Here is an 11,429-nt window from a genome sequence, read left to right as displayed (position 1 = left end):
GAGTCTGTCTGTAATGTACATGTTTTGTCCTGATGAAATAAACAATTCTTTATACTTGTATACAATTATACTCTCCCGAAGGGAGCGTTAAAGGTTGTATTGCCAACTGCTGTCAGTATATTTATGGCGTGAGAAAAACCATCAATATCAGGTCTGCGCATGCAACAATGGCAGCTTCATTCTCATTTACTTTGTAATTCCATTTGAGGGCTACACCAATGCCGGAAAAAATTTCCAACCTTCAATGATGTAATACAAATCTATGTTTTTTTTCAAGACAGGGGTGTTCAAAACATGGCACTAAATGTTTAGGAAAACGGCGTATCAATACCGGACAATTCGACCCAAAAACATTTCGGACTCCATACGAATGCCGTTCTTTCGGCCCAAACAAATTTCAGACCATAATAATAGTAAGAATGCAATAAACAATTGTCGCAGGTCAAAATACAAGGGCCGGGACATCGGCAAAATATTTGTATTATGGCTGCATAAAAAGTCGTCCTGGTAATTTAACTTTATTTGTCTGAAAATAAACATATACATGTTTGCCAAATACAGCGTAACCTGAAAATAATGCACAAGATCTACACATTCCATAAATGTGTATTTACGGAGTATCGATGCACAAAAACTATCATTTGCCGATATTGAATGATAAACTAACATGAAATGAATGAACTATACGAATTTTAACTTTGCATAAATTTGTGAAAATGAATTACGGAAATTGAAATGAAATATTATTAAACTAAAGAATAATGATTATTGTCAAATTGAAACTATATGAATTCCAAATAGCTAAAACGTTTATCCAATTTACTTACTATCAATCTTATTAAACTTTATCTCATTGAATGATAAAGTTTCCAAATAAAATATTTTAGAAATGAAATAAATTTCTTAATCAATAAATATTCGTACCTGAACGGCGACTTGCGTCCTCCGTCGACTATTGTGGAGTGAGCAAATTTTCAATTGTTATTGATTTTATAATATTTTGTTAGTAAGACATGCAGTGCCCGTGGCGCGGGAATGTCGATACTGTATAAAGTCAAAATATAGTTCATGTCGTATTGATTAAATGTACGTCATGATGATTACAAATACATGTACGTCATGATGAATATGAATGAATGACGAATGATATGATGAGTGATTGATAACATATAAACAAAACATCCCCCTTCTAGATTATAAACAACTAATAATCTATCAAATTCAAGTACGGATCATATATGCATACGATCTACATAATAACTATATCAAATACATCCCCCCTTTACAATCTATACGGTGACATACACCCCCTCCATAAGAAAAATGGGATTCGTCCCCGAAACCAATGACAAAAAAATAAACCTTATAATACAATCGAAAATGCATAGTCAAATATTCAAAATGAAATTTGGCCATTCCCAAGTCAAACATGTGGCAAGCGCCTCTATGCGATTACAAATGTCCAAAATTCATATGAAAACAAGTATTTATTTATACACATGTAAAATATTGCAAACAATACAATTTATCAAAATATCAGACAGATTTACATCATGTTTGTGAACCCATTTTGTTTCTCAATTTTTCAACTTGGACTCATTACATCCAAATACAGAATTCAAACGTCGAATCCATACATCACGTAATTCGATTCCCGGATGTACACCATCAATCAATTTCGAATAAACGTATCGAATTCTGCCTTTATTATATTTATGAACTGGTGTGTGCAAAAACGGTGTGACAAATCCGTTGCCGGTGTTATATTCTGTAATATAACTATTTATTTTGTTTAAGATTTCGTTCAGCATCTCTTGCATATTATTATAATGCGTATCCAATAGAAGATAAGAAGTTTTTCCTTGTTGAAGTCTTATATTGTTCCATACCACGCAACTCATAGTAGTAATCGTTGCCATTACTATTTTGCAATCTATGGAACTTAACTTCTCTTCTATCATACGGATATTAGTTTTAAAAATCTGCATATGATTGATCTTTTCTCCTTTTGAATCTCTGATCTCTAAGCAAGATTCTTGATAACGGTTTGCTCTGCGAACGGAGCATATGTCCGGTATACCCGCTATAAAATAAACGATTTTGTTACCATCTATATCTTTTAAATCATCGTACGCTTTGTCACATAATTGTCTCAAGTTTGCACCCGGTTTTACGTATAAATGTTGGCAAAACAATTTGCCTTCCAGTGTTCTTCCTCTACTGGAGGTGTATGTATAGGTCCGCGGGTTCATTTCAATCTAAAAGAAATGAATATATATTCTATATGGAAATTTCCGTTAATATAAACAAAATCGCAAAATGAAATATATATAATTAATGAATTAATAAAACTATGTAACATAATCTCTAAATCTGATAGGTGGTCTGACTTGTCTAGTAGACCTACGAACTGGGATTTCTGGTGTAACATCCGGTTCACTAACATTTGGTTCAACGACGGACTCGCTACTTTCTCGTACATCGGAAATCGAATTCTCTAATGTCGCACTCGATCGGGTATCAGTTAAACTCGACAGTTTATTATAACTGCTCGAACTTGAATCGGACGAATAATTGTCACGCCTAACGATTACTTGTGGATCAAACGGAACTGCCAATGGATTCAAAGGACTAACCTGTTTCTGTGATCCGTCACGTCTTACAAAAACGAGTTCATCCTCGGAATTAGACTCCGGTTCATACTCCACATCGTCAATACCAACTGAATAATCATTCTCATTCGATTCTGTAACGTCGACACAAACTTCCGTCTCCTTTCTTTCTGGGCGGTTCCGACTCGTTTCCCCAGAATCCAGAAATTGGACAGATGTAATCGGTAATAACATATTTCTATGTACCGTTTTTCGGATTCGTCCGTGTTCTTGTCGGATCACATAAACTGGAATTTCAGAATCGGGTCGAGACATTACGATGTAAGGTTCTTTACCCCATTTATTTGCCAATTTATGTTTTCCTTTGAATGCTACATTCTTCAATAATACTCGATCACCCGGTTCAAGTGTTGATTGACGTACCCTGAGATCGTATCGAGATTTATGACGTCTATTAACCCTTTCTGCTGTTTTCGCTGCCGTTTTATATGCGAACTGCAATCTTTTCTTCAAACCATAGACATACGAATTTCGATCGGCTGTCGAAGAAGAGTTGACGTCACTACCTAAAAATGCATCAATAGCAAGACGTGGATGCCAACCAAACATTAGAAAATGCGGACTATAACCAGTACTTTCATGCTTAGTAGCATTATAAGCATGTACTAGCGGTGCTACATAACTCTTCCAATTCGCCTTTTTATCATCTTCGAGAGTGCCTAGCATATTTAACAGAGTTTGATTAAATCGTTCGCATTGGCCATTACCTTGTGGGTGGTAAGGGGTGGTGCGTGATTTCTTAACGCCTGCCAAATCGCATAGCTCTCTGATAACTTTCGACTCAAAGTTTCGACCTTGGTCGCTATGTATACGAGATGGAAACGAATAATGTTGAATGAAATGTTCCCATAAACTTTTGGCTGTAGTTTTAGCTGACTGATTCCTTGTTGGAATTGCCTGAGCATACCTTGTGAAATGATCAGTTATGACTAATATATTTTCATAACCCCCTTTGGATCGTTCCAGTGTTAGATAATCTATACATAGATTCTCCAAAGGCTGAGACGAAGATATATTAATCAATTCTGCGGATTTCGTTGATCTGGTTTTTCTTAGAATGCATTTTGCACATGACGACACCTTACGTTCAACGTCTTTATCTACACCTGGCCAATAATACCTGGATTTTACCAACGACAAAGTCCTATCTCGGCCCTGATGACCAACATCGTCGTGAAGACCTACAAGAGCGATCTCACGGTAGATATCGGGCAACACTAGCTGAGAAACTGACTCGTTGTTGATAAAACTCTTTCTATATAAAACCTCCTGTTGCATATATAATTTATCCCATTCTCTTATATATTTCTTGACGTCATCGCTTTCCTTCGAGATCTGCCGTTTCGTCGGTTTATGTCCAGTACTAATTAATTCGATAATTCTACTGATTGCAATGTCACATTTCTGTTCTTTGGACCAGTCAATATCGGATAAATTTGACTGATAATCCATATTGTCGACAATTTCTGCATCTTGCGATAACAGTAAACTTTCTACTATTGGTTGTTCTGACTGAGCAATAGTTGCTGAACTACATACTGCCTTAATGACGTCACAGTCTATGTGGTTTAGATTAGTATGATTTCTGGACAAAATATCGGCATCAATATTCGATTTACCGGTCCGATAGCTCAGATTGAAATCATAGTTTGACAATGCGGCCACCCACCTATGTCCTGTAGCATCAAGCTTAGCTTTATCTAAGACGTAGGTTAATGGGTTATTGTCAGTTCTGACCTCAAACTTACTACCTGACAGATAATCATGAAATTTGTCGGTTACTGCCCATTTAAGTGCCAAAAATTCCCTCTTGTGGGCCGGATATAACCGTTCTGGACCACGTAAACTACGACTAGCGTATGCAATGACCCTCTCTTTACCTTCTCTTCTCTGATACAATATAGCACCAAGACCAGTTCCAGATGCGTCTATATTAAGAATAAAAGGCAACGAGAAGTCTGCAAAAGCAAGAACAGGTGGATTTATAAGCTTGCTAATGATTGCATCCATCGCATTTTGCTCATTGGTACCCCACTGCCAGGGAGTTGGCTTTGCTTTCTTCTTAGGCTTAGCCTTTTTTTTGTTAGTGTGGTGACCAATTAACAAATCATTTAATGGCTTTGCAATCTTAGCATAGTCCTTGATAAACTTTCTGTAGTATGATGTAAAACCAAGAAATTTTCTAAGATCTTTGACACCACTTACTTTAGGCCAGCTTTTTACGGCGGATACTTTATCGGGATCGGTCTTAATACCGTCGGCAGATACAATAAACCCAAGGTACTTAATCTCACTCTTGAAAAACTCACATTTATCGCCGCGAAGTTTTAAACCATTCTCTTCAAGACGCTTAAACACAGATTCCAAACGTTCGAAATGTTGTTCGATCGTACTCGAGAACACGACTATATCATCTAGAAAAACTAGACATTGTCTTAAATGAGCCTCGCCCATGCATCGTTCCATTAACCTTTGAAACGTCGCACCGGAATTTGTCAATCCAAAAGGGAGACGATTCCACTCGTAAAATCCCAAAGGGCCTAAATTGAAAGCGGTCATAAATTTATCAGATTCCTTGATTCCACAATTCCAATACGCCGAACGGAGATCTAGGCGGGAAAAGAACTTAGAACCCGACAGACAATCAATCGTCTCGTCTATCCGCGGTAGAGCGTACGCGTCTTTCACGGTATGTTTGTTTAACTTTCTAAAATCGATACAGAAACGAAGACTACCGTCTTTCTTTCGTACAAGTACAACGTTACTCGAGAACGGACTATTCGATTCGCGAATACAACCCGCTTCTAGCATTTCCCGAACATGTTCGCGAACTTCATCAAACAACGCCGGTGGTATACGTCTATACGGCTCTTTAAATGGTTTATCGTCGGTCAATTTAATTTCGTGTTCTAACAATTTTGTATACCCTATATCAGAAGAACCTTTGGAAAATACTGACTTCCATTTTCCAAGCAAACCTCGCAATCTATCCTTTACCTCATAATCTAAACTATCAGATATTTTAATACCAAGTTCCTCTAAAGGCATATCTTTCGTAACATTTTTCTCATTCGAATCTAAGTCTATGTGACGCATGACCTTGACCTCGTTCAGACTACATATAGTTGTTTTAGGTTTAATGGCAACTGTTCTCGCTGTCATATTAAATATTCTGACTGGAACTCTACAAGTTTTACCCTTCAGATTAACAACTCTGGGGCAAACTGCTAAAGAATCAGAGTTATCGCCCTCTAAATTCTCTGTTACAACAGTTGTATCACATGAAACCTTGGATTTAGCTAATCCATTAATCGTCATGACTGACATGGGTTTTAGCCTTAAGGGCTTTCTGTTTGTAGATTTAACTTTACCTACAATTGATTCGGTCAGAGTACTAAATGCTAAATTCCATTCTTTCGGAATACCTTGAGTATTATCCTCAGACATACACATATGGAAAAGCTTGATTATATTTGTCCCTACTACAATGGGAACATTCTGATTGTATTCAGTCGGAGAAACAACTAATAGAGGTACATAAACCTCATCTTGTGACATAAAACTGACCTTAACTTTGGCCTCGATATAACCTTGGTATGGCAAAACAGCGCCACCTGCTACATTGACAGTTAGACATAATTCACTCAGATCCCGTAATTCAGGTACTGGTTTCAATTTATTCAACATTGAGCTTGAAATTGTTGAAATCATTGAACCACTATCGATCAATGCCCTACATTTAACATTATTGACAATGATATTTGCCTCATTAGCTTTTCCAACCATTCTATCTAACAGACTTTGTTGATCTTTATCATAACTTTCTTTGGGACTAAAGGTTTCTGAAACCTTTTGTGTAAAGTCACGTGTTCGTCCTTCAACCGAGACCTTTATCCGTTTAAATTATCGGATTTATTCTGACCTTGGTTGTTGTAACTATTATTATAGTTTCCTCTACCTCCGAAACTACCTCTCTGACCTCTATTCGTACCTCTACTATTATAACCTCTATAACTTCTATAACCTTGTCCTGACCCTTTTCCATTTTGATTTTGTTTTTCATTTCTATTCGACTCTTTCAACTTTTTAAGTTCATCTTCAATAGATTCTATTTTCTTGTTCAGAGATTTCAACGATTTCGATACTTCATCTAGTTTATCTGATTGAGTAATCGAAGCTTGTTGTTGTATCTTTTTCTCAGTACTTTTAGACCTTTGATAATTAGATAAGTCAAGTTCTATTGATCTTATTTCTTTTCTTAACTGATCAAAATCCATTACAGTATCATACTTATATCTACTAGCATTTTTCAATGATGGATCTCTCAAACCAGACCAAAATTTTGACCGAAGCATCTCATTCTTAGCTGCAGGATTTATTTGACCCTTTTCAACAGCCAATTGTATCAAACCCTCTAACTGCATACCATATTCAGCAACTGATTGATTTGGTTGTTGATTTTCACTATAAAATCTCTGCAGTAATGCTTCACTACTAAACACATTCCCATAGACCCCTTCAAGTTTATCTATAATCTGGGACGGTGTAGCGTCATCGGACAATGAAAGTAGCAAACTTCTTGCTTTCCCCTTCAAAGACCCACGTATACTCTGTCGCAAAATAATATCGCTATAATTCCCTTCTCTAATAATACATCTGACTTCGTATTTCCATACGTCAAAATTCACTTCGCTTTTCTCTTCCCCAGAAAATATTGGTATTCTAGGTTTAGCTTGAGACACACCAGGATTATCATGTGCCATTGTGGCATGAAAATCATGAATAGGGGGTGGGGTATGTGTAGGCGTTTGCCTGCTCCTTACTGCTGGGGTACTAGTTACAAATGCAGAAGGAATATGTTTCATTCTATCGAACTCTTCAGATGTAACAACTTTGTAATCTGAATGTCGATTAATAATATCGATCATAAGAGCTATTTTCTCTTCACTAATACTTTCAATACTACTCTTTTGCTCTTCCTTGTGTGTCTCTTTGCCACCCGATGCCATAATAACTAATAGAGTTACTAAACTCAAATATAAATTCAACATGCAAAATGATCAATGAAAATGAAATGAACAATGATGATACTTACCAATAATCAGTCAATGTCAGTCGAAACTGTCGCGGCAGACATGCTTGAGAGTGATTACATCTACAGTGCTCATTGTGCAGATTAATTCATAAATCTGATAAATATAATTAAAATATCAATATTCATAAAACATCAATACATAAACACATGTACACAATATAAATGAATAAAATTGTAAATATTTATGTTTCGGCAAAATGTCCTCAGTTGACCTGTCGCTGGCGTCTATACATCATATCATGTAACGCAAATTGCTTATCGGCAAATTAAAAGGAACTGCACATCGTTCGACTCCTATTACGGTATCGGACTGACTCCAGTTGCATACTGTTTGTAATTTCTTTCAATGTTACGAAATTATGTTTTGTTGAAATAAAGTCTGCGCAAATACATAAATGGCTTGTAATTATGTTGACTTTCCCACAATTAATCTAATTTTAATACTTTAACCATGTCTTCTCATAATTATACGGACGGCTAATTTGCTGGAATTCTTGTATGGATCCCAACCATTTTACCAATACCGTTTGTCGTGGTTCCGGAACATATGTGGTTAAAGTTGAAATTTGGTAATTTTAAGTTGTACCAATAAAGTTGTACCATTAAAGTAGTACCATTAATAAAGTTGTACCATTAAAGTAGTACCATTAATAAAGTTGTACCATTATAAAGTAGTACCATTAATAAAGTTGTACCATTATTACCATGGACTATAGCTTATCTCGGTGGAACCTCCATTTGTCGCAGGTCAAAATACAAGGGCCGGGACATCGGCAAAATATTTGTATTATGGCTGCATAAAAAGTCGTCCTGGTAATTTAACTTTATTTGTCTGAAAATAAACATATACATGTTTGCCAAATACAGCGTAACCTGAAAATAATGCACAAGATCTACACATTCCATAAATGTGTATTTACGGAGTATCGATGCACAAAAACTATCATTTGCCGATATTGAATGATAAACTAACATGAAATGAATGAACTATACGAATTTTAACTTTGCATAAATTTGTGAAAATGAATTACGGAAATTGAAATGAAATATTATTAAACTAAAGAATAATGATTATTGTCAAATTGAAACTATATGAATTCCAAATAGCTAAAACGTTTATCCAATTTACTTACTATCAATCTTATTAAACTTTATCTCATTGAATGATAAAGTTTCCAAATAAAATATTTTAGAAATGAAATAAATTTCTTAATCAATAAATATTCGTACCTGAACGGCGACTTGCGTCCTCCGTCGACTATTGTGGAGTGAGCAAATTTTCAATTGTTATTGATTTTATAATATTTTGTTAGTAAGACATGCAGTGCCCGTGGCGCGGGAATGTCGATACTGTATAAAGTCAAAATATAGTTCATGTCGTATTGATTAAATGTACGTCATGATGATTACAAATACATGTACGTCATGATGAATATGAATGAATGACGAATGATATGATGAGTGATTGATAACATATAAACAAAACATCCCCCTTCTAGATTATAAACAACTAATAATCTATCAAATTCAAGTACGGATCATATATGCATACGATCTACATAATAACTATATCAAATACATCCCCCCTTTACAATCTATACGGTGACACAATAAAATCTGTACATCAAACTATAATCAAGGGAACCAAGGTTATAGCGGTAATCAAAAGAATGAAATCCAGGGACAGGGACCAGACATGGAAAACAGACCTACACAACAATGAGCATGAAGTAACTAAAATCTTACATACAAAGTAACAAAAGCAAATGAGCAACTCGCTCTCCACTAAAAACTGGGAGCATGGACCAGGTACACCGGTAGGATAAACGTCATGAAACACCCGACGAGTTGCTCATAAAAAGTCAAGTGCGGGTTAGACAAACGAGGAAAGGAAAACTATGACACGTTGAATAAATCAGTTTTCAAGGCGCAGTTGGATACATCATCATGATGACGACCATACAACTTCTGTAGTGGTGACTTTACTCTTGTAGCAACATAACCCTGTTCCAGAAGCCTATTTGTTAGAATTCTAGCTGCCTCAGGTGGTGGAATGGGGTACTCCTGGCGTGTTACATGCTGGGGTTGTCAAGCTACAATACGGAAAACCTGACCGCACACCCTAGTGGTGCACCGTGTTGGGAAAGTTGCCAGATTCCTCGCATGTTAAAGAACCCTGCTGTGGTATTCGATAGGTGTAGGAACCATTGCGCTCCGCCACAGGAGGCTAAATTGCCCGACCCTACCCATCCCTCCCTTTTTCTTGTGGCAATCAAAATTAGTGAACCCTATTCTCTTTGTGTCTATCCCTATTTTTCATTTCATCATCATCATGTTCATTTTATCATCCCATTTCATGTTCATTGCCTAAATAAAGCTGAAATATTGTTGCTCGCGCGTTAAACCCCAACAATCAACCAATCAATCAATAGAATTCTAGCGCGATACAAAATGTCTGCGTAGTTTCGGCAAGCTCTGGCATAACGTTGTGGTATGAACACTTCATACGCAGGTGCTGAAGGGAAGTTGCCACAGATGAAAAGAAAGTTGACAATTCTGAATGAAAAGTCATCACGTTTGTCGTAAAGTTATTATTGTTAAGTAATGGGGATAACATTACATATATTTTTTTGCCTGTCTATGATTGAGTAAAAACATTTGTTTGATAAAATTCGGATTATTAGTGTTTTTGTTTATACCTACATCCTCAAAAGTATAAAAGTGGTCGGAGCCTAAGTGACTAATAGCTAATAGTGTCGGTTAAAAGAGTATAAAACCTTAGTAAGTGAAATAATAAGAGTCATATTTATTAAGTGGGGATATTAGGTTACAATATCGCAATTATGTTTCCTCAGTATTCAGCCAGATCTTAAAACCAACATGAAGCCAATGAGAAAATACAGAAACGTTTACGATTGTGGATAATGAAAAAATAAAGATATTTTCATGAAAATATTGTCCGAACAATAAGGAACCAAAAGCATCTAATTTCAAAGTTAACAACACATATATTTTGTATTTTATTAGGCATTTAAGGCGTAGGGTGGCTACTGAAAAATTGATGCTTGAAAAAAATATCCCCCTTTTCGAGCCTTGATTAACGGAGAGATATTGTGGTTTTTATTTCAAAATTTAAAAGCTATATGGGTGTATCTTAGCAACATTGAGTTTGATTCGAGAAATTTCACTCGGATCTATTTTAGATTTTAGTGAAATCGAGGACCCCCCCCCCCCCACCACTTCGGAAATAGCATTGTGAATAATTGTGCTCTTGTATACATTAGGTGTCATGTCTGAGAAGCCTATGTTCGGATAAAGTAGAATTAATTAAAAGCATATCTCTGAAAGTTAGACCGTCGGTCAACACTATATTTCCATTTATTCTATTATTATTATTTTTTTTTTTTTGGAAATCTCTATAAGCTGAATCAAAATATTTCTCCAACGTGGTTTTAGTAGAAAATAAATGTTCTTTAAATGATTATCGAAGAATTATAGTGAGTGTTATTTGTGTAACAAGATGGTAAATTCAAATGTAATTGGTATTTCACTGCTTTCTCATTTAGCACATGCGCAACTAGCATATTTAACAGCTGTTTGTAATACCATACGCTTTCAGCACTGCAACGCTTACCAAATAGTAAAACTTTAATTGTGTTTAT

General features: G+C 35.9%; 1 protein-coding gene across 4 annotated transcripts; it reads right to left on the bottom strand.

Moving 5' to 3' along the window:
* Window positions 1-505: 505 nt before the first annotated feature.
* Window positions 506-9,376, bottom strand: LOC148598171 (uncharacterized). 4 transcript variants are annotated; one of them, XR_015918417.1, is made up of 3 exons: window positions 8,243-9,376; window positions 7,768-7,861; window positions 506-2,258 (listed from the first exon to the last, which is right to left on the bottom strand). XR_015918417.1 is itself a non-coding variant. In XM_088560828.1 (2 exons), exon 2 carries the CDS (start codon window positions 7,721-7,723, stop codon window positions 6,563-6,565), a length of 1,161 nt encoding a protein of 386 aa, XP_088416954.1. In that variant the 5' UTR covers window positions 7,724-7,861; window positions 8,212-9,376; the 3' UTR covers window positions 6,509-6,562. The 4 variants fall into 4 exon arrangements, 3 of the variants coding, with proteins under 3 accessions (XP_088416954.1, XP_088416955.1, XP_088416953.1); XM_088560828.1 differs by lacking the exon at window positions 506-2,258 and having other exon boundaries at window positions 6,509-7,861; window positions 8,212-9,376; XM_088560829.1 differs by lacking the exon at window positions 506-2,258 and having other exon boundaries at window positions 6,509-7,861.
* Between the last annotated feature and the right edge of the window lie 2,053 nt (window positions 9,377-11,429).

This window comes from Perna viridis, chromosome 14, assembly GCF_037379345.1.
Source record: "Perna viridis isolate PV_CMFRI_1.1 ecotype Kerala chromosome 14, ASM3737934v1, whole genome shotgun sequence".
NCBI lineage: Eukaryota > Metazoa > Mollusca > Bivalvia > Mytilida > Mytilidae > Perna > Perna viridis.
This window is presented reverse-complemented; position numbering and strand designations above follow the sequence as displayed.